The 25,199-nt window shown below is 33.7% G+C and overlaps 1 protein-coding gene across 2 annotated transcripts in view; it reads right to left on the bottom strand.

The window, feature by feature from the left end:
• The window catches only part of LOC100726785 (UDP-glucuronosyltransferase 2B17-like), a 65,860-nt gene that overhangs the window by 3,798 nt on the left and 36,863 nt on the right, over nt 1–25,199 (bottom strand). The window contains exons 1-6 of one of the 2 annotated variants that reach the window (XM_063240334.1): nt 7,134–7,918; nt 5,880–6,027; nt 5,263; nt 2,659–2,790; nt 1,521–1,608; nt 529–748 (exon numbers count right to left, since the gene is read on the bottom strand). In XM_063240334.1, the coding sequence (XP_063096404.1) occupies nt 529–748; nt 1,521–1,608; nt 2,659–2,790; nt 5,263; nt 5,880–6,027; nt 7,134–7,857 (1,313 nt within the window). In that variant the 5' untranslated portion in view covers nt 7,858–7,918. Of the gene's footprint in view, nt 1–528; nt 749–1,520; nt 1,609–2,658; nt 2,791–5,262; nt 5,264–5,879; nt 6,028–7,133; nt 7,919–25,199 lie in introns of those variants that run through there. The other variant, XM_063240333.1, reaches the window with a different exon arrangement.

The raw sequence follows: 25,199 nt of genomic DNA, 5'->3' as shown, positions 1-25,199 counted from the left end.
TGAAACTGTGAAACAGAATACCTTTCTTTAATGGCGTTATGTGTCATTTTATGTACACATTCCCCCTTTTTTATTATTTATTTATTTATTTATTTATTTATTTTTTATCAGTACCGGGGATCAAACTCATGACTGCCTGCTTCCAAGGCAGGCACTTATGCCACTGAGCTAAATCCCCAGCCCCACATATTCCCCTTTTGAATTCATAGCTAAATGGCAAGTATAAACTCTTTCAAACTCATGTTTCTTCACATTTGATTGCCATTCTTTTGTGACCATCATCAGTGACTTCTCTCATTCCATTTACAAGGCTATTTCAAGATTTTACAACTTGTTTAAAACTTGCACACATTTATCTAACAAAAATAATGAAATACTTTTTGTTACACTTCCAATTGGATATTAATGATGGCTTCAGCATTATGAACATTTGTATTTCATTACTTTTAATTCATACTCGTTTCTTGACAATCATGTAAGAAGTTATTGATTAGAACAACGAGGACATTTAAAAATGTTTGTACTCACGAAGTATTGTTAATGACTTTGTTCAGTGCATTTAGCAAATCTGTTGTTGAAATTGTTTGGAAATCCAGTGTAACAGCTGCTCCTTTAGCCTCCATGTAAGCAATGTTATCATGTTGTTCTCCAAACAAGGGAATGCCCACCATTGGGATTCCATGGTAGATTGCCTCAAAAACACCATTGGCTCCACCATGAGTTATAAAAACTCTGGTTTTTGGATGACCTAGGATTAGGTGAATGTCAGCAAGATAAGTAGTTTTAAATGTTACAAATAAAATCAGAAATACACATTATGAATCATTGAAAGAGTGCTTTTAATATATGATTTTGTATGTATGAAAATGCAGTGATGTCACTTTCATATCTCATAAAAAAAGCACATAAACTACTGGAAAGGTAAGTGAATGTTACCTGGAAGGTATCGTGAATGTCTTTAACAATGAATAAGTGCTAATTGTGAAGAGTCATGTGTGCATTAGAACTTGTTATATTAAAGTATAGTTCAATCACTAATTCTGCCATAAAGATTGTGCACATCAGCAACATACAGCAATGGAAATAAAGACTGTGACATTAAATAATGATAAAATGGGATTTGTTTTCATTAAAATGCCACATTAAATAAAACAGAAATACAACATAAGTGTAAACAAATCAAGACTTATTTTGATTGGTATTTATAAATACTTATTTCTATAGATAGAAAGGATTTGATATTTCTCAACAATGGATTGAATTAGAAATAGAGTGACAACCCTAAAATTTATTGAAACATCCTCTCTTAAGACAAATACATATCACCTGAGTACCTTTAGGTTGTTTCTAAATATATCAAAAAGCCAACTGTCACAATTTATTTTACTTCCTCTAACAATGGCAATATTTATAATGAAGTTTGGTTTTAGTTTTGATTTAGTAAAAACAAATGTTCCCAGGTTTGTTTTCTTGAGCAATCATCATCCTTACTGCCTTAGGTTTTCAGTATTTATTCTTACCAAGTAGGTCATTCTGTGGGATCCACTTGAACAACCGAGTGTTGGCTCCTAATGTATCTGGTTTCCTGCCATCAAATCTCCAAATCACCTGTTAGGGTATAGATTGCATTATACCATACTGTGAGTTTTACCACCTAGAGAACAACAATTTAAGTGCTTTCTATAGATTTTTAAAATCAAGATAAGAATATGATATTAAAACCAGCAAAAAGACTGATGTAACCAGAATACAAGTATTTTCTATATTTATGTTACATTTTAATGTTTTGAATGTATTCGTGATATTTCATCCATAGCAATTTAGATAAATCAGATATAACATGCTAAGTAACATTATTTTAAAAATTGTTATGAAATGATAATTTTTACAAGGAAGAGATAATTTTATTTGCTTTTTCAGTAATATACATATTTATGATACTCTCTTGTTCCCTTGCATAGGATTATACAAAGTATAGGCACCTTACACTAACTAAAATCTACATCATAGCTACTCAAAGACTGAACATGTATTAGATATGTGAGAAACATATTTCCCATTAAATGTTATATGGAGGTTATATGAGCAATTTCCCTAGACAGATTTCTTTCAGTTTGTCAAACACTTTCTCTTTTCTTTCATGATTCTGTGGACATTAAACTGGTGGAATAAAGTCAGAGTCCTTGGAGAGATTGTTTTGTAATATATAGGTACCACTATAAGGAAGAGGTCATCCCCAAATGTTACTAACATCTTCCTGCTTCAGCTGTGATCAGATATCTCTAAGATTAGGTTTCCTTCTTTTATAATTAACAAGACTGAGTGCAAACATGGACCCTGAATTGGCCACTCTTTCTTTTCTCTGCCCTAATGTCCCCCTTAAAGGTACAATACAGAAGTTTATTCAAAGATTTGGATGAATTAAAAGGAGATTACACAAAAATCCTAAATTATATGAGTTAAGTCTTTTTCAACAGCTGATTCCTGTTATCAAGATAGCACATTTTTCAGCAAAATTTAACACATTCCATAACATTGCTTTTGTATACATTGACCTCAAAAATCCTATAGGAAACAGAGAGCAAGTTTCTGAAATCTGATCTTTGCAAAGCTTCATGACTTCTCTACTGGATAGTGCCACCAAGACACGTTGCCAACCTTTTGTGGAATCTGTCCAAGGGCTAAAGCAATCGCATTGGCTGTTGCTTCTGACATGTCACTGACCATGGACCCCAGGGAAAACACCACAATGCCATGGTCGTCAGAGCTCTGCACGAAGTTTTCCATTTCCTGTAAAGAAAGAATTGCCCCCATCAGAAAAAAATGGTAAAAGCGAAGCAAACACTCCTGAAAACAGTGTGGTTAAAGAAAATGAAAGTGATACATGAAAGAATGAATAGCAATTAGAGAGTCTGGTAAAACTTTTGTAAGTCAAATTTCACCATCCTGAGCACTTCAAGTGAAGCTATACAAGGAGTATTGTTAATGGTATGATTGTGGAATCAATGATTCAAACAATTAGTTCTTGAATTAAATATTCGTATTTCATGTATCTTAACATTTTTTAAAAAGATAATTCTCATTTATGTTTCTTTGTATTTATTTTTTATTTGTTTGTTTATTAATTTGTTGGTACACAAGATCATACTCATGTCCTTGTGTTTGCCAGTCAGGTGGTTGTGACACTGAGCAAAACGTCAGCCCCATATTTCTATTTAATCCTATAAAAATAGTGATTTTTTTAAAATTTTCTTTTTCCCTTTGATTTCATCTCACGTTCTTATTATAGCTTATCTACAATTGTTGAAGGATACTTCAGTGTCACAGCTATAGATATATGATACAAACATACATATATTATTTAATCTGAAGATTCCTTATGGCTGATACAGTGTTAACAATGTCTCTTTGGTAAAACAATTGTGATACTGTGTTACGTACACATTTTAATTGTAGCTATTACCTAAATTTGGATGTTAAAGTTATTTGCATGTTAAAGTTTTATTTTTAGAGCTTAATTACTAGATAGATAGATTTATACATCTGGATTATTTTTCTTCACATATTTTCAAAGGAGTATCACATTGGGCCAAGGGTATAAGCATTAAGACTTGATGCACATTTGTAAATTTCTAGTTTGTGAATGTAATAACAGCTATTGTTAGCAATTTTTCATAACAGTGTTTTTCAGTGTTCTTTTTCTTTTTTCTCTGCTTTTTCTATGTTCTGCTGCTACTAACATTGTTATATTTTAACTTAGAAAATATTCAATTTTATAGATGCATTGTTTAATACATATATCAATAATGCTTCAAATATTTGACTTCTGGATTTCTTGCACTTTCTAAATGAATTGCATTTAAAATAATACTGGATTTTTTTTCATTTTTTCAGATATTGCTGTCAAAATGATGGTAAACAAAAGTAATTCCTTAAAGCCTCATAATTCTGGAGCAATAAGAATAACTTCATATAATAAGATAGATTCATATATCTTGGACGTTTAATATCAATTTAAAATACATTAGATTTTTGGTTCCTTTCATAAGGAATGCCACTCTCTACTACAGTAGAGTGCATGATCACATCAATTTGATTGAGAAATCTTAGGAACTATGAGTTGCTTAATTCACACTCTGTGAAATTTTCCCTATGTTTGCTCTGTTGGGTCATGTTGATACTATGATCATACCAGAAGAAGTAACTTTGCTCAGGTATCCTGCTGCCTTGGCATATGATATTAAATGTATGTTTACACAAAGTAATTCAGACCTTTTGTAGCCTAAGCTGTAAAATTTTTGTACATAAAGGAAGATGGTTTTGAATCTGTGTGCAACACAAGGCAATCTGAAGTTTCACAGCAATTGTTGCTGTTGGTGCATAAGCACTCCATAGTACAATGTTCTTCTTTGAAATCTAAAATACTAATAAAGAGCTTCAACGGTTCATATAATATTTCCTCATTATATCTTGTTCATATAATTGCCTGAACCTGGGAATTTACTTTTAAACAAGAATAGGAATTGCTTTTCTTTTTGTCTTTACTTGAGATTGCTATCTTAAACTGTTGGAATGTCAGATCCCATTTAATGAAATTACATGTAAAATACTTCCTAGTAGCTGAGGACACAGCAGGACAGGTCCTGTCTGGCAGTTTCAAGGTAATGAGTTTGATCTGTGGTATGAAAATAAATAAATAAATTCATAACTTCTCAAATATTATATAATTAGTATCAAAAACAAGATATCAATAACATTAGTTGACTCCCCCATTCCCATTAATGTGGACCATTGAATTAATGTCACAAAAATTTTCTTTTCAATGTTTTAAATTTTATTTCCACAAAACTAAGTATGAAGTTGCATTTTGACAATAGGAGTAGCTGTTTCATTTGGATGAATACCTGTGTCTGTATTTCCAACATGTGTTGCCTGAACTTTTTCAACTACCTTCTAAATGCTTTTCATTTCTACTATGCTGAATCTCTGCAATCTAATCCACTGATGACATATTCATGGATATTTTTAAAGGAAATAGGAATATCTTTCTCTAGCTCAATTTTTTCTATGTTATCAGTGCTTCCATTAGATATTTTTTTTTTACTTTATTATCTGGTTCTGAGTTAGCTATCTAGCAAATTTAGCATCCTAATAAATTAAGCTTGCAGTTCTTGAGATGTCTTCATTACTACTCTAACAGCTGTTGTGTTTGTATCTTTTTTTGACTTTGCATCAGCCAGCCTGTTTCTGAACCTTGTTCACTCTTTGTTATTATCAACTTTGAAGGCATAGATTATAACAAAAACTGAAAGACATCTTAGTATTAGAGCACTTCTCCTTAAATTATTATTTATTTATGCTTATTACTTATTTATGCTCTATTTTTCTATACAAGTATACAAGATTGCAGGACAGACACAGTGTCTGTGTTGTGTCTATGCTTATCAAACTTTTACTGATGGTGAATACGATTCATATTAAGGATTTTGAATGAACATATTGATAAAATGAATCATGAACACCATAATTTAATTGGATCATTTTCTGAGTAATTCCTAAACATCCCATTTTTTGTAATGGTAATGAATTTCAGATACTTGGGATGAAATCAAATATAATTTTTGAACCAGTCTTTCTATGCAATCTCAGATCTTCTATGTTGCTCAGGCTTGTTTGAACTGATAGTTCTGCTCCGTCTCTGGAAATCTAGAGTCACAAGTATGTTATACCATCATCACCTCATGTACAAGTTTCTAATCATCAAGACGCTTTTGCCCTTTTTAAATATCTCTCTCACTGGTAGTCAATATTCTCGATGAATAGTGCAGAACATTCTCACTAAAAATTAAAATAAAAACTAAGACAGGATTATACTTAACTTAGGTAGTGGTTTGGCAGGTTTGCAGTGGAGTCCTCCAACAAAATCAAAATTTGGTAAGGTAGGGCGTGGAAGTTCCAAATCCCAGTAGCTTCGAATAAGCCACATATCTGATTTTTGCATTTGCTTGTACAATGTAGTGGGATTCCCTATGTTGGAAAGAAGAAAAATTAGAAAACATAAATATTCATAAATTAGAGTTATATATGAATAACAAATAATGTACATTTTATGTATGGTTCAATTGTTTCTGTTAGAAACCCAGAATGAAAAGAGAATATTTCTGTAATATTTCATCAGTGTATTCTTAATCAGAAGCATTAATTACAATACTGTATAATAAAGCAAGCTTTCTTGTGTCTCTAATGCTGCCAATGCAATAGATGCAAATATCAACAAATTTTGTAGCTGGAAACTCAAGTACTCCTACGCTAACCATGAAATAAGTTTTCAAGAAATTCTGCATTTACTGAATTATAACATGATACAAATGAGCTGTGGTTGCCTTAATGTTATAGCTGCAATTCGTATTAATGCAACTTCTTATTGTGTATACTAGGAGTTTAATTGTGTATATCATTTACAAGCTTTTGCACACATCCTGAGAACATTTGAAGAAATTATAGACACAGATATTAGTACTTATGCATGATATTGCATCATTCTTTTTTTCTTTTTCCAGAGAAAAATACACTTAAAATATTAATTATATGTGCATATTTCTACAGATTTCAAACCTTTGTAATGGGTGGTTAATAAGGACCTATATCAGAGCATGTAGAATCATTAAAGTATCCAACTTAAATGTTTGAAACTTAAATAGAAAATGTTTTACAAAAGTGAACGCGTATTTTCGATGGTATGGACAAAATGGCAATTTTGGGCAAGGAAAATGATTTACTCATGAGAAACAAGTTTTCTCAGTGCTACTAATATTTTTGTTAGAAACTCCTTGTCTTCATTCAAAAACATATTGCAGAATGCCAATTTACTTTTAATTTTACATGAAAAGACAATAAACGTGGTATCCAATTGCAAAATTAAAGCCTGAAATCTTGCCTTTGGAATTGCATGAGCTCCAAGGATGATCTATCAGTAACGAGATGCGGGTTGTTCTATGATCTTATAATGTGAACGATTCTACTATATACAAGAGATAGATAGTTAATTCTTCCTATTGTAAATTCATTCAACCTGACTTTCAAAGGCACAACATATTGAGGACATGTCTCTGATAATTAAAAACATTACTTACCTAAAACTTCACTGTAAAGCTTGTTCCAGTTTTTCAGGTTAAATGTTTCAAACCAAAAGTCAAAATAAAGCATGCATATCATGTTTTTGACCCTTTCCATAAAAGTCATTTCACCACTTAAGCGTGACATCAGGACAGGTATATAAGAGGGAGGAAACGGAAGCCCTCCAGCACTTTTTTCCAGTTGGAATCCAGGGGAGAAGCGAAGACTGTACACAAAAGGTAATTTCAATAGCTCAGCAACAAGCTCACCACACGGAGCAACGGGATCGGCAAGGAGGACATCAAAGTTTGATTGCTGTAGTTTTGTCACAAGATTTTTATTTGAAACTACATCTTTACAAACATTCTCCCAATTAGCAGAATATTCCTTGAACATCTCCTCCATTACAGGAATATATGACAAACAGGTAGTTATTGAGCCAATATCCATCCACTTAGAAACGAATCGAGTATAAAATTGTTCCAGTTGATCTCTCCTGAGAGATGTAGGAAATGTTTCAAATTTAATTCCAGATGATGCATTAACACCAACAAAAATGAAGCTTGAAGGTATCAGAACTGTAACCTCATGTCCCCTCTGAATAAGTTCCTCTAGTATGATCTTCATATTCATCCAGTGGCTGTATTCCATTGGCCATACCAAAATATTTCCGCAGCTCCCAATGCTAAAATAACAAAAAAATTGTAGTAGTAACAGAGCTGAGATCCATTTCATGGACATCTTGTCAAATGCTGTATTGCTTTTCAAATTGTGTTATCTTTTGTTATTACTCATGTCTACATTCAAGCAGGAATTCTCCGAAGTGTTAATATTTAACTTTTACCGGTGAAAGTTCATATACTGAATGGACAGTGAGAGCATGGGGACTGCTGGCACAAGATTATTGGATGGTGTCACCTACCACCAGGTGGGCTTTCCTATTATCAACACCCAGAACTATGTTAAGCCAAGCAGTGCAATATTTTATTAGTCATACACTCTTTATATTTGTTCTTACACAAATCCAGCCACTCCAAAAACCCCTAACAATAAGTGCAAGGGAATTTGAATGGACATTTAGATAAAAATCTAAATATTATCTGTAAGAAAAATGATATAATTATTAATAAAAATTAAGTATGTTATGTGTTCAGTACACATAAATAATTTAAAATATGATCTCTAATTAGCTTTCAGAGGTTCAATTAAATATTGTCATTATCATGAATAGTTCATAACTAATGCTATTATCTATCTAATTCATACCTACACTATTATATATAATTTTTCTCGTAATGAGAATTAGTATTTCAATCATCATTGAATTCTTCAAAACATGCTGTAGGTAGAGAATATTCTATAGATTCTTTCACAAATGCACATTTAAATTTTTAGTCATATAAACATATATAAATGTTTAAATATAAACTGTCTTGATATATTCTCAATAATATATAAAATTTCAAAACAACAAATACTTGTACCCTAGAATATTTGTACTTAATTGCAACATTTGTTTATTTTTGTACCTAAAATTTTTAATCATTTTTCTTTTTTATTTCTTTTCTTTTAAATATAATTAAAAAAACAAATCAGAAGAAAGCAAATCTGAATTAAACAATGAAATGAATACAACACTTCACAACAAAACAAAAGGAAATCACCAGTGGTTACCATACTGTCTCTTTTTCTTCAAAATAGTTGTCCATACATTCATATACAACACAATCAAACAAAACAAAATACTACAAAGCCGATCAAAACACAAGAAAAAAGGACTTGTAGGGCTTCAAAACAATACAGTAGGAAATCAACAACTGCTAGCCTAATGTCTTTTGTTCTCTTCAAAATAGCTGTCCATACACTCATTCATAATGAAATCAAATTATAAAAACCACCCTAAAACCAAGCAAAACAAAAGAATGAGAGCATTAAAAGATTGCCAAATCAGATAACAGGAAATAAACAGTTTACTCTAATATCTGCTTTTCATCAAAATAGCTGTGCATACCATAAATGTAATAAAAATATCAAACAAAACAAAACAATTATACAAATTACATAATAGCATGAAAGCACTATAGATTTCAAAACAAGATTACAGGAAACCAATCATGATTAACACAATGCAACCCATTATGTTCAAAATAACTGCCTATACCATAAGACAAAGTAAATTCTAACAAAACAAGACAGAACAGAACCAAATCTAACAAAAGTTTGAAAACATACAAGAGCTCAGGACAACAGAATAAGAAATTAGCATTGGTTAGCACCTTCTCTTCTTATGTGTTTTTTCCTGTGTCAGTTTCACACTCTCTATTTTGTTTATGGACTCCACTAACTCCTTCAATTTTTTATGCTAGTGTTCACCAATATGAGTTCAAATTGTTTCACCCATGAATATGACATCCAGTTGCATCTATTTACCTACAAGAGCTTTGGGATTTTTCTACTTTATAGCTGAGGACCTTTCCATTATGTGTAAATACCACATATTTCTTACCCATTCTGTCTTTGATGTGAAAGATAATCTTGCTTTTCTCTGGCCTCCTCCTTCTTGTAACAATTGTTTTCTCTCCTTTAATTTTTCTGTCTATGAATTTCCTTTCAATTTAAATGTATTATTTCATACAGTATATTAATGGATCTTGTCTCTTGATTCTCCTTCCCTGTGTTTCTTTTTACTGCTGAACTGAGGCCTTCTACATTAATGGTTAAAGCCAACATACATTTGTTTGTTTTTTCCCTGCCATCCTCCTGCTGTTGGCCATCCACTTTTCATGTTCCTTCAGTTGTCCCTCCTGTATGGTGTTCCTTTTCTGCTACTGTTACTGGAAAAATGGTCATTTTTATCTCTCGATAGAATATCCTTCAGCACTCTCTGTAGAGTAGATTGGGTGGTCATGAATTCCTTCAGTTGTTCTTTGTCATGGAAGTATCTTATTTTATCATCAATTTTAAAGATAGTTCAAACAATAAATAATATGAAAGTGATAGGTGAAAAACACCTAGGAAGAGAAGGTGGTAACCAGTGTTAATTTCTTATTGTCTCACAGTGTGCTTAAATCAAATTTGGAAGGTATTTTCTTTCAGGATTTGAAACACATCACTCCAAATTTTTCTTCACTTGATGGTTTGTGTTGATGAGTCTGCCACGATTGTGACAGGTTTTCCTTTACAGGTGATCTGTTGCTTTTGTCTAACAGCTTTTAATATTCTGCTGATGTGCTCAAATTCTGGTACTTTGATTATTATATTTCTTGGTGTAGATTTACTTTGGTTATGGCTAGTTTGAGTTCTACATGCCTCACTTACCTGTGTGCTGGATACTTTTCCCATGTTTAGGAAGTTTTGTGCTATAACTTCTGTAAATAGCCTTCTAACTTCATTTGTGTTGACCCTTGATTCTTCAATGATGCCTATCACTCTTAAATTATTTCTCTTTGCATTATCTTGCAACCAATGGAATATTATTCCCTGGTTCCTTGTTATTTTTAAAAGATCTTTGCTTCCATGATTACTAGCTGGAATCCTGTCTTCAAGATGTGAAAATCTATCTTCAGTCTCTTTTAAGAGATTTTGCCAGCTTTTGATCAACTTTTTAATTTCCTGGGTATGTTTATGAATCCATTTCATGCACTGCAATTCTTTTTTTTATATTTTCACTCAAAGCTTTCATTATTTTCCTATGCTCATCTTTCTTGCTATGTCTTCTCTACATATGCTGAGCAATTCTTTTTTCATTTGTTGTTTACCTGAGACATTACTTCTGGTTAGATTGCTTTTAAAGACTTATGCAGTTGATCCTTTATTTTAGTTATTATCCTCTCAGAGGTTTCATGTGTGTGACTTCCGTATTCTTCCTTCATTGTATCTCCCAGACTTGCTCTGCAGGGGATACAGGTCTGAGACTGCCTTTTGCTCCTTCATTATAACATTCTCGTGGGTTCCTTCCAAAGAGCTGTTTGTGGATTCCCACAAACTTCACACTTTGGCTGCCCCTCCATGAAACAGGAGAATGAGGTAATTTTGTTTAACTGACACTAGGTGTACAGGGATATAGTAGGGCATTTTCTGGTTTTCTCCAGATCTGTGCAGTTACATTGGCTAGGTTTTCATGGTGATGTGGTTGCAGCTTTCAGCCTGTGTATAGACTGGGACTCTTGTAATTGTGACAAACAAACAGTGTTGTGTTTTTCTGACAGCTCCACCCAGTGGGATAATAAAAACCAGTAAGATACAACATGATAAAAATAATGGAGACAGAATAGCAACAGTTTGGTGGTACTTCAAAACAAGATGGTGTTAAATCAGCACTATCTATTATGCTGTTTTGTTTTCTTCAAAATAGCTGTTCATTTCATCACAGGCAATAATATCAAACAGCCCAGAATAAAGTCATTCCAATTAATGAGTGAAAACTTTACAAGGCTTCAGAGCCACATAATGGGGAATGATGATTACCACATACCTTTATATATTTGAATCATTTCTTACAATAGGAAAAATATTCAGTATTCATACATGTGAGTTTGATTTATTTCACTTATGAGTATGGTCTCAAGCTGTGCCCATTTATTGATAAATATCTCAATGTGATCCTTGTTAATAGCTGAGTAATACTCCATTGTATTAAAATACTACAACTTTTTTATCCATTTCTCAGTCAATGGACACATGGGTTGTTTCCAAGATCTACAAATTGTGCTTCTATAAACATATAACTGTGATATGATGCTTTCAGTTCTTCTGGGAATATGCCTAGAAGTGGGATAGCTGGAACAAATGGAAATTCCAATCACAAATTTTGGAGAAATCTCCAGACTGACTTCCAAAATGGTTGCACCAGTCCACACTCCAACCAAGAGCCCATGAGAGTTCCTTTATCACCACAGCCTCTCCAGCATTTGTTGTTCATGGTTTTCTTGATCCTGGCCATTCTTTCAGGAGTGAGATGGAATCTCAGTGTGGCTTCAATTTGCATTTCTCTAATGACTAATGATAATGAACATTTTTTCATGTATTTATTTGCAATTTGTATTTCTTCATCTGAGAAGTGTGTATTCATCTCAGATGCCCATTTTTGGATTGGATCTTTGAATATTTGAGGTCTGATTTTTTTTTAATTCTTTATATGTTTTAGACAGAATGCCTTTGTCTGAGGGAGAGTTCACTAATATTTTTTCCCAGTTTGTGGGTTTTCTTTTCACTATGCCGGTGATTTCTTTTGACATGCAGAAACATTTTAATAAGAGGTGGTCCCAGTTATTGATTCTGAGAAGTATTTCCCATGCTGTTTGAGTCCTGCTCATGAATTCTCTACCTACCCCTATATCTTCAAGGTTTCTACTCAATTTGTCTTCCAATAGATTTATTGTTTCTGTTTTAATATTCAGATCTTTGATCCATTTAGATTTTAATTTAGTACATGATGATAGGCATGGATCTAGTTTTAGTTTTCTGCAAATGGAGAGCCAGTTTTTACAACACCATTTATTAAAGAGACAGTCGTTCTTCAATGAACCTGTTTGGCTCCTTTATCAAAGATAAAGTGGTTGAGTGTGTTTGTAGTTGTGGTTGTATCTTCTAATCTATTCCATTGATCTTTGGCTCTGTTTTGATTCCAGTACCATGTTCATTTTACTATGGTTGCTTTGTAGTATAACTTAAAATCAGGGATTGTGATGCCTCCTGCCTTGCTTTTGTTGCTTAGAACTGTCTTTGCTATTCTAGGTCTCATCTAACTCCAGATAAATTTGAGGAGTGATTTATCTAGATCTATGAAGTATGTTGGTATTTTTATTGGGATTTCATTGAATCTGTATATGAGTTTTGAGAAAATGGCCACTTTAACAATATTTATTCTTCCTATCCATGAACAAGGGATGAATTTCCATTTTCTGAGAACATATACAATTTCTTTTTTCAGTGTGTAATTTACCCTGTATAGGTCTTTCACTATTTTTATAAGAGTACTTGCTAAATATTTCAGTTTCTTGGTTTTTAGTGTGAAGGGTGTGGCTTCTTTTATTTCTCTCTTTGTGATTTTTTTGTTACTGTATAGGAATGCTACTGATTTTTGAGCATTGATTTGTATCCAGCTACACTATTGAATTATTCATTATACTAAGAGTCTTTCAATGGAGTTTACAGGTCTTCTATGTAGAGTATCATGTCATCTGCTAAAAATGATAATTTAATTTGTTCTTCTTATCTTTACCCCTTTCATTTCTATCTCTTGTCTAATTGCTTTGGCTAGTGTTTCCAATACTATATTAAATACGAGTGGTGACAAAGGACATCCTTGTCTTGTGCCAGATTTTAAAGTAACAGCCTTCAATTTTTGGCCAGTTAGTACGATACAGGCTATTGGTTTGTCATAGGTGGCCTTTATTATATTGAGGTAAAGATCATCTATTCCAATTTCCTGTAAAGTTCTTATCATGAAAAATGTTTGAATTATTGAAAGCTTTTTCTCCATCTATAGAAATGGTTATGTGATTCTTACTTTTGGCTTTATTGTATGGTGGATTACATTTATTGATTTACGTATGTTGAACCATCCCTGCATACCTGAAATGAATCCCACTTGATAATCATGTATAATCTTCTTGATGATTTGCTGCATCCTATTTGACAATATTTTATTGAAGATGTTTGCATCTGTGTTCATTAGGGAGATTGGTCTAGAGTACCCTTTTTCAGTTGGGTCTTTCTCAGGTTTTGGTACTAGAGTAAAATTTGATTCCATGAATGACTTAAGAAAGATTGCTTCCCTTTCAATTTCATTGAAGAGTTTGAGGTGTGTCAGCATTAGGTCTTCTTTGTATTCCTTGTAGAATTCTGCAGTGAATCCATCTGGGCCTGGGCTTTTCTTTGTAAGTAAGGACTTAATTACATTTTCAGTTTCATTAATAGAAATTGGGTTATTCAGCAGTTTTACATCCTCTTGACCTAGCTTTGGTACTTCATATGTTTCTAGGAAGTTCTCTATTCTTCGGTGTTATCAAATCTGTGAGAGTAGAAGTTTGTGAAATAGGTGTTGATAATCTTCTGTATTTCTGTAGAGTCTAGTGATTTCACCTTTTTCATTTCTTATTGCATTAATTTGAGCTTTGATTCCCCTTTTTAAAATAAGGTTGTCTAGTGGCTTATCAATTTCATTTATCCTTTCAATGAACCAACTCTTTGATTCTTTGGATGGTTTTCTTAGTCTCTATTGCATTGATTTCTGCTCTGATTTTTATAATTTCCTCTCTTCTTTTGGCTTTGGGCTTGACTTGCTCTTCTTTTTCTAGCTGTTTGAAGTATAGCCTCAGGTTATTTATTTGTATTTGCTCTGTTTTCTGATGTGGGAGCTCAGTGCAATAAATTTTCCTCTGAGAACAGCTTTCATTGCATCCCACAGATTCCGGTAAGTTGTACCTGCATTTTCATTTTCTTGTAGGTATTGTTTAATTTCTACTGTGACCCACTGATTACTCAAGAGTGTGTTATTCAGTTTCCATGTGTTTGTGGGATTTTTGCAGTATCTTTTATCATTAATTTCTAATTTCAGAGAGCTATGATAAGATAATATGCAAAAGATGGTTTCAACTCTTTTGCATTTGTTTAAATATGTTCTGTGAGCTAATATATAGTCTATTTTAGAGACTGATCCCCAGGTACTGCTGAGAAGAATGTGTATTCTGATGTTGCTTGGTGGAACATTCTGTATATGTCCATCAAATCGATTTGTTCACAGGTGTGATTCAGTCCTGTTACTTCTTTGCTCATTTTCTTTCTGGTTGATATGCCCCTTGGTGTCAATGGTGTATTAAGGTCCCCTGTTACAATTGTGTTACTGATAATTTGAGTTTTCATTTCTGTTAATAGTTGTTTTATATAACTGGGTGCTCTGGAGTTTGGTGCATATATATTTAAAATAGTTATCTCTTCCACTTCGAGTTTTCCCCTAAGGAGTATGTAGTGACTTTCTTTGTCCTTTATGGTCACTGTTGGTTTAAAATTCACGTTGTCTGCAAACAGAATAGCTACTCCTGCTTTTTTTTTTTTTTTTTTTTTTTTTTTGATTCCTGCTGCATGAAGTATTGTTTTCCATCCTTTGACTTTCAGTCTGTGAGTATCCTTTTGGGTTAAATGGGTTTCCTTTAAACAGCATATGGTTGAATCCATTCTGCTAGTTTGTTTCTTTTGATTGGTGCATTGAGACCATTGGCATTAATGGTTATAACTGTTAAATGCTAGTTTATTGTTGGAATGTTATCTCTCTGTTGTTGCATCTTTATCTTTCTGTTCTGTTTAATTATCTGCTTTGCTTAGTGGTTTTTTCCTTTGTGTATCTAAACTGTCTTTCAATATTTTTGCAGGGTTGGCTTGGTGTTCATGAAGTTCTTCAGCTGTTCTTTGTCATGCAAGTATCATATTTCACCATAATTTTTGAATGACAGTTTGGTAGGGCACATCAGTCTAGGTGGGAAATCATTTTGCTTTAGGATCTGGAATACTTCACTCCATGCTCTTCTTGTCTTTATTTTTTGTGCTGAGAAGTTTGCTGTGATTCTGATAGGTTTTCCTTTATACGTGATCTGTCTTTTCTTTCTGACAGCTTTTAATAATCTATTCTTGTGTTGGGTTTCTGGGGTGGTGATTATTATATGTCTGGGTGTAGTTTTATTTTGGTTATGAGTATTTGGAGTTCTATATGCTTCACTGATCCTGATGTCGGTTTCTGATCTCATGCTTGGGAAATTTTCAGCTATTACTTCTCTAAATATCCTCTTGACATCCTTTACATTGTCTCCTTTTTTTTTTCATTAATCCCTAACAATCTTATGTTATGTTTCTTTGCATCATCTTGCAGTTGTTGAATTGTTATTTCCTGATTCCTTGTTATTTTTAAAAGATCTTTCCTTTCCTGTTCACTAGCTGCAATCCTGTCTTCAAGGTCTGAAATTCTATCTTCACTTTCTTTGAGGTGGTTTTACAACTTTCAGTGGAGTCTTTTATTTCCTGTATATCTCCGTGCATCTGCATTATGTATTTTGTTTGTTTCTTATATTGCGCATCTAGGGATTCTATCTTTTTGTTTAGTTCCTCCAAGTTTTTAACTGTGTTTTCTTTAGATATATTCAGAATCTCTTTCATTTCTTTTATCATTTCTTCTTTTACCTGGCAGATTATTTCGAGTTTGAATTCCTTTAAAGTTTCCTGGAGTTGCTTGTTAATTTCAGTAGCTATTATGTCCGATATTTGAGGTGAATAGCATATATTTTCTTCTATATACATCACTCCTAGGGTTTCTTGAGATGGGCTGGAGATTTGAGGTTGTAATTTTGTCTTTTGTTTTGTCATTTTCCTATATTTCTGTGTTTCAAGTGTTATTTGAAAGCTTTCTCAGGGTCTGTTGGAAATCCACTTTTATGTTCACAGCTCGTGGTACTCTGGCACCTAGTTCCCTCAAGCCACTGGGCCTCTAGAACCAATGAGCCTCTTCTGCCTGTGTAGAACTCTGTAGTTTCAGATAAGCTGGGCTACAATGACACTGTGTGCCTACCTGCTTGCTGGAAGCTCCACAGTTCTCCAAGCACAGCCAGAATGGGGTGGCAGATGTAGATGCCTCAAACCCACTTATGCACTTCAGTGCACCCAGAAGGCTGGAAGGGTCCCGAACAGTCTGGGCTTGGGGCAGACAGCTCTGAGCACTTACTGCAGGCCATGGGGCCTCTGGAACCTGCGATGCTCACCTGCTTGCTGAGATATCCACAGTCCTCCAGACACATGGGGAGGCGGATGCAGGCGCCCCAGATCTGCCCAGCCCTTCGTCTGCACCCAGATGGTGTGGTGCAGGAGTCCCAAATAGGCTGGGCTCCAGGGATAGTGTGCACCCGCCTGCTTGCTGGAAACTCCGCAGTTCTCCTAGTGCAGCTGGAATGGGGAGGCGGATGTGGATCTCTCCATTGATTTTGAAGGACATTTTTGCAGGGTACATCAGCCTAGCTTGGAAATCATTTTCCTTTAGTATCTGTAATGCTTCACTAGATGCTCTTCTTGACTTTATTGTTTGTGCTGAGAAGTCTGCTGTTATTCTGATAGGTTTCCCTTTGTAAGTGATCTCTCTTCTCTCTGCCAACTTTTAATATTCTATTCTTATGTTAGATTTCTGGGATGGTGATTATTACATATCTTGGTGTAGTTTTATTTTGGTTATATTATTTGGAGTTGTATATGCTTCACTGATACTAATGTCGATTTCTGATCTCATATTTGGGAAATTTTCAGATATTACTTCTCTAAATATCCTCTTGATGTCCCTTTGGTTGCCCCCTTCTGTTTCATTAATCTCTATCAATCTTATGTTGTTTTTCTTTGCATTGTTTTGCAGTTGTTGAATTGTTATTCCCCGATTCCTTGCTATTTTTAAAAGATCTTTCCCTTCCTGTTCACTAGCTTCAATCTTGTCTTTAAGGTCTGAAATTCTGTCTTCACAGAATTGAGGTAGCTTGTGCAGCTTTCAGTGCAGTATTTGATTTTCTGTTTATCTCTGTGCAGCTGCTTTATGTATTCTGTTTGTTTCTTATATTGCTCATCTAGGGATTCTCTTTTTGTTTAGTTCCTCCAATTTTTTAACTGTTTTCTTTAGATATGTTCAGCATCTCTTTCATTTCTTTTATCATTTCTTCTTACCTGGGAGATTATTTCTGGTTTGAATTCCTTTAAAGCTTACCAGCTTATTTCAGTTGCTATTATGTCCAATATTTGAGGTGTATGGCATATATTTTCTTCTATGTACATCACTCCTAAGGTTTCTTTGTATGGGCTGGAGGTTTGAGATTGTAATTTGGTCTTTCATTTTGTCATTTTCCTATATTTCTGAGTTTCAAGTGTTATTTAAATGCTTCCTCAGGGTCTGTTGGAAATCCACTTCTATGCCCTCAGCTCCTGGGAGTCTGGCACCCAATTCTCCTAGGTCACCGGGCCTCTGGAACAGGTGGTCCTTGCCTGCTTGCTTAGAACTCCACATTTCTCCAAACACAGCCATAATGGGAAGTTGGATGCAAGGGCCCCAGACTCGCCTAGCTGTTCCAATGCACCGGAAAGTATGAAGGCCCCAAACAAGATGGGGTCCAGGGAAAATGGGTGCCTGCCTGCTTGCTTAGAACTCCACAGTTCTCCAAGCATCTATTATCAGTTTTCATGGCATAGATTATAATCACAACTGAAAAAATTTCTTAGTATTAGAGTCTTCTTTTTAAATTATACTGCACACACTTTTTATTTCTTATTTATGTTCTATTTTCCATATGTTGTGCAAGATTGTGGGAGGGACAGTGTCTGTGTTGTGTCTATGCTTTTCAAAATTTTACTAATGGTGAACGTTATTCAATTTACATATTATGATTGAATGAAAAACTGACAAAATGAACAATGAAGACCATAATGATAGACTCTTTTTCTGAATACCTCCTAGGTCTCCCATAATGTAATGGCAATAAAGTTCAGATACTTGTGATGAAATCAAAGTGCAATTTTCTGAACTGGGTTTTTTTATGCAGTCTCAAATCTGCTATGTTTCCCAGGCCTGCTTGAACTTGTGGTTCTCCTGGCTCAGGCTCTGGAGTTCTAGGTTTATAGGTACAATGTACCATGCCCACCTGATTTATGAGTTCCTATTAAGCAAGGTACTTTTGACCTTTCTCATATGTTTAATGGATAAATGTGGCAACCAATTGCAAAATTAAAGCCTGAAATCTTGCCATTGGAATTGTGTGAGCCATGAATACGTTCTATCAGTAATGATCCACTAGATGAACTATGATCCCATAATGTGAAAGATTCTACTATTTGCCAGATATAGACAGTCATTAATTTATAGTTCACTATTTTCCTTAAACTGACTTCCAAAGACACAAGATATTAATGACATCCTTCTGATAACTAAAAACATGACTTACCTAATGTTTCACTGTAAAGCTTGTTCCAGTTTTTCTGATTAAATATTTCAAACCAAAATTCAATTAAAGCATGCATATCATGTTCCTAACCCTTTCCATTTCACTACTTAAGCATGAAAACAAGATGGGTTTGTGAGAAGGAGAAAATGGAAGCACTTTTTTTTCCAACTGGAAGCCACGGGTGCCCCAAATACTGTACACAAAAGGTAATTTCAATAGCTCAGCAACAAGCTCACCACATATAGCAATATGTTTGGCAAGGAGCACATCAAAGTTTGATTCCGGCAGTTTTGTCACAAGGTTTTTATGTGAAACTATATCTTTACAAACATTCTCCCAAATAGCAGAATATTCCAGAAACATGTCTTCCATCACCAGAAAATATCACAAACAGGTATTTATTGAGTCAAAATTAATCCCCTTAGTAATCAACCAAATGTATAATTCTTCCAGTTGTTCTCTACTGATAGATGTAGTAAATGTTTTTCAAATTTAACTCCAGATGTTGCGTTAATACCAACAAAAGGGAAGCTTGAAGATATCGTAACTGTCACCTCATGGCCCCTCTGGATCAGTTCCTCTACTATGATCTTCATATTCATCCAATGGCTGTATTCCATTGGCCATGCTAAAATATTTCCACAGCTTCCAATGCTAAAATAGCAGAAAAATTGTAGGAGCAACAGAGCTGTGATCCATTTTATTGACATCTTATTAAAATGCTGTATTTCTTTTCAAATTGTGCTACCTTTTGTTATCACTCATGTCTATATTCAAGAAGGAATTCTCCAAGAAGTTAAAGCATAACTTGTACTGGTGAAAGGTCATTTATTCAATGGACAGTCAGAGTATGAGGACTGATGGCACAAGACTATTGGATGGTGTCACTGACTACTGAGTGGGCCTTCCTCTTATTAACACCAAAACTAGGATAAAGTAAATAATGCACTGTATTTGTAATATTATAGCCTTAATACTTGTTCATAGACAAATCTAGCCACTCTAAAAGCCTCAAAAATAAGTGCAAGTGAATTTGAGTGGGCATTTAGATAGAAACCAAATATTGTCTTGGAATAAAAATATTAATAATAAAAATAGATCTACTTTGTGTGTTTAATGCATATAAATAATTCAAAATATTATGAAAAATTAATATTTAGTGGTTCATTTAAACATTGTCATAATTATTAATGTTTTATAACTAATGCTGTTAATTATCTAACACATACCGGCACCATTATATATAATTTTTCTCTTAATGTGAACTAGTTTTTCATTCAATCCTTATTTTGATTCTTCAACATATGCTCTAGATAGAAGATATTCAATAGATTCTCTCACAGCTACCTACATAAATTTTTAATCATATAAACTAATAGAAATGTTGAAACATAAACTGTCTTGGTATATTCTAGATAATATATAAAATTTTAAACACAACAAATACTTTTACTAACAATATTTTCACTTAAGAACAACATTACTTTGTTTTTACTCCTAAAATTTTAATTGTTTTTCTTTTTTTTCCTATTAAGGAGAATGCAACAAAACAAATCAGAAGAAAGAAAATCAGAATAGAACAATGCAAGCAACACATGTATTCACAATAAAACAATAAATCAACAGTGGTTAACATAATTTCTCGTGGTTTCTTCAAAGTAGTTTTCTATACCTTCACACACAACACAATCAAACAAAACTAAATAGTACAAAACAAAAGAATTAAGGTATTGTGGGGTTTCAAAGCAATACAGTAGGAAACCTATATTTGCTACCTTAATGTCTCTTGTTCTTTTCAAAATAACTGTCCATACACTCATGCATGGTGAAGTCAATCATAGAAACCAGAGTAAAACCAAGCAAAAAAAAAAAAAAAAAAAAGATGAAAACATTACAAGATCACTAAACCAGATAACGGGAAATGAACAATGGTAACTACTATGTCTGATTTTCTTCAAAATGGCTGTACATACAATCACATGTAATAAAATCAAACAAAACAAACATAATTATACCAATTAAATAATAGCTTGAAAGCACTATATGATTTCAAAACAAGATTACAGGAAACCAACCATGATTATCACAATACATCCCATTATGTGCAAAATAGCTGCCCATACCATCAACAAAGTAAAACTCACAAAACAATACAGAAAAGAATCAAACCTAACAAAAGTTTGAAAAATTGCAAAAGTTCAGGACAAGAGAATAAGAAGTTAACATTGGTTGCCACCTTCCTTTCTTGTGTGTTTCCTCTCGCATTACTTTCACACTATTTATTGCATTTATGGATCCCACTAACTGTATTTTTTATGCTAGTGTCCACCCATACCAGTACAAACTGTTTCACCCATGAACATGACATCCAATTGCATCCATTTACCTATAAGAACTTTTTGATTACCCTACCTTATAGCTGGGTAGCTTTCTATTGTGTGAAAATACTACATCTTTCTTACCCATTCTGTTTTTGATGGGAAAGGTAGCTTTGCTTTTTTCTGGTCTCCTGCATGGAAAAATTGTTTTCTCCCCTTTGATTTTTCAGTCTATGAATTTCCTTTCAAGTTAAAAGTATTTCTTGTATACAGTATATTGATTGATTTTATTTCTTGATCCACTCTCCCTGTGTTCTTTTTATTGCTGAACTGAGGCTATCTACATTACTGGTCACAGCCAGCATACATTGATTTGTCTGTGCCATGATATCCTCCTGCTGTTGCCCCCCCCCCCTTTTTCCTCTCCTTCAGTTGTCTGTCCTGTTTGATGATCTTCCTATGCTGTTAGTACTGGAACAATGATCATTTTTATCTAACTTTAGCTAGTGCTTCAGTACTCTGTAGAGTTTGAATTCCTTCAGTTGTTCTTTGTCATGGAAGTATCTTGTTTTTCTATCAGTTTTGAAAGATATTTCTCACAATAGATAGTGTGAAAATGATAGGTGAAGAAACACCTAGGAAGAGAAGGTTGTAAACAATATTAATTTCTTGTTGTCTTACAAAGTACATCAATCATGTTTGGAAGTCATTTCCTTCAGGATTTGAAACATTTCACTCCAAACTCTTCTTAACTTGATGGTTTGTGTTGATGAGTCTGTCTTGATTCTGATAAGTTTTCCTTTATAGGTGATCTGTTTCTTTTCTCGAATAGATTTTAGTATTCTATTCTTCAGCTGAATTTCTTGGATCTTGATTATTATATGTCTAGGTGTGGATTTACTTCAGTTATGGCTAGTTGGAGTTCTATATGCCTCACTTACCTGTATGCCAGATCTTTTTCCCATATTTGGGAATTTTTATGGTATTACTTCTGTAAATAGTGTTTTAATTTCATTTATGTTGACACCTGATTCTTCACTGATACCTATTATTCTTAAATTATTTCTCTTTGCATTATCTTGCAACCATTTGGAGAATTATTTTCTTTTTCCTTGTTATTTTTAAAAGATCTTTCATGATTTTTAGCTGAAATCCTGTCTTCAAGATCTGAAAATCTATCTTCAGACTCAAGTGGCCTTGCCAAGCTTTCATCAACTTTTCAATTTCCTGGATTTTTGGAATCCATTTCATATATTGTAATTCCATGTTATATTGTATGTCAAGGTTTCTATAATTTTCCTATGCTCATCTTTCTTATGTGTCTTTTTTTGATATGCTGAGCAATTGTTTCTTTGATTTGTTCTTTTACCTGAAACATTATTTCTGATTTGATTACTTTTACAGTCTCATACAGTTGTTACTTTACTTCAGTTGTTATCCTTTCAGGGTTTTCAGGTGTGTGACTTCTGTATTCTTCCTTCACTGTATCTCCTAGACTTGTTCTGTGTGAACTGGAGGTCTGAGATTCCCTTTTGCTCCTTCACCTTTAAATTCTCCTGGGTTCCTCCTAACAAGCAATGTGGGATCCCAGGCACTTCCAATATTGGCAGGGGAATTGGACTCACATCAGGTATTCAGGAAAATAGTAGGGTTTATTCTAGGCTTCTCCAAACCTGTGCAGCTACCCTGGGCCTTCACTAATGGCCAGAGTTGCATGGTGTTGGGGCAGCTTCTGTCAGCCTGTGCATCTATATTAGACTCCAGTGATTGTGGCAGGCACACAGTGCTGTGTTTTTCTGATCTCCCTAGTGAGTGATGGCTGCAGAAGGAAGAAATGGCTTGCAGTGGTGGCTTGTGGATGAGTTGCATAGGGCTTACATGGCTGCATGTCCCTATTCTAGCTGGCTGGCCACAGGAAGTGCAAGTCTTCCACCATCAGTGAAGAACAGGCAGAATGGGCCTCCTGGTTTTCTCTGCCTGCACTAGCTGCCCCCTGGAAAAGGACTTCATTGTGGTAGGCCTGGAAGACATACGCAGATCTGATGACTCTCTTGGCTTTGCTGGCTGCTCAGTGGAAGAGGCTTCCAGTGGTGGTTTCCTGGAGGCAGAAGGGGATCTACTGGCTCTTTGTGCCTGCACTGGCAGTCCACAAAAAAAGACTATTTTTCTTTCAAGATTCCATGATTTTATAACTTTGACCACAAAAGGACTGGATTATATTCCTCAGTTAGTTATTGCCTTGTGTCTAGATGCAGGACACCTTAATGAAGCTCTATTGGAAAAGCATGGGTATCAACAATAGTGTTGTTTTCAAAAATTGCAGAAAATGTACTTTGGATTTGCAAGCAGCATCTTATATTTCTATTATCTTTTCCTGAAAACACGTGTTAATTTAAAGTCAGAAAAAAACAACAGTAGAATGATGTTTCTTTTGAAAGAACACAAGAATCTAATACAATTTCGTGTAATATAACATTGTTATCAAGCAAGCATTCTTCACTATATTTGCTTAATTTTATCTTTTATTAACACATTTTATTAATTTATCTCATGGATGTAATAGAAAACTAAAATCACATTTAGCCAGTGCCTAAATTAAATGAAAGACATTGTACTACTTTTGTGTGTTTCATATACTAGAAGAACTGAGGTAATATTTGTGAATGCAAACTTGTACCATTCATAGATTTTTTTTTCTTTCATCTTAGAACATGTGACAGTTTTAGAATGGAAATCAGAGAGTAAGAAGAGAGTGAATTGAAATATCAGGATTAACAGTTATAGAATATTATAAAGTAGTATTAGTGGCTACTGGTATTAATTTATGTAAGCACTGTAATTTAGATCAATAAATTTGAAGCATATTCTGTATTCTGACAGAAAATTACTGCCCAAAATATATTTTTTCCCACTAGATAAATAACTGTACTTACTATAAAAATAAACATTTAACAGAAAACTTTGTTTTAAAAATGAATATAGTCACTAGTTTCACAATAATTATAAAGAAAAATGATGAAGATATACATAATAGTAGCCTTTGAACTTATTTAAACAAGGAATTCTGGACATAATCTAAGCATCTTTCAGCAATGAGTGAGATAATCCTAGACATGATATAATCCTTATAAATAATTTTAACTAATAGTAATTGATCACTGCAGAACACCACTACAATGAGTTTAGGTAGAATGTGGGGAAAAAACAAAGTATGACAGGATCACAATTTGTGGGATTAAAACAGTATAGGATAGAATTATAAATTTCTAAAGATACTTCCTATTTGGACACATGGTTCAAAGAAGGCTGTGTATAGATGGAGAGTATACATGTGTTTTAAAAGTTTTGAAAGCATTTGGAGCAAGTTCATTGACATGTATTTATTTAGCATATTTGTGTATTTATGTATGTGCTTGTTAGTTTGCATATATGTGCAATGGTGTATCTATGCATAGGTGCTCAGTTTGAAGTAAAATAACAAATGAGAATAGTGTTGCTAGGAAGATCACTAGATAAATTCTACTTTCATTAGTTTGGTATTAGTATAGTTAGCAGATATTGGTTATTACTGTGACCTATTCAGTATACCAGCATTGCACTTGGTCACTGCATTATCAGGTGACTTTCCTCCAAAGCTCTCACACACACCTCTAATATACACTGTCAAGTTGGGATCCTGTCAATTCATTTTTCAAAGAATGTCAACCATTCTTTGGAAAAGTCATAAACATACTTGAAATTATATTCATTATTGGAATGAAAAATATAGCATTTTACCCTTTGGATCATATTATAGGAATTTTTAAAT

This window comes from Cavia porcellus, unplaced genomic scaffold (genome assembly GCF_034190915.1).
Source record: "Cavia porcellus strain 051 isolate PalLab524CR breed Dunkin Hartley unplaced genomic scaffold, mCavPor4.1 scaffold_30, whole genome shotgun sequence".
Lineage (NCBI taxonomy): Eukaryota > Metazoa > Chordata > Mammalia > Rodentia > Caviidae > Cavia > Cavia porcellus.
Note: the sequence above shows the minus strand (reverse complement) of the source record. Positions and strands in the feature narration are given on the sequence as shown.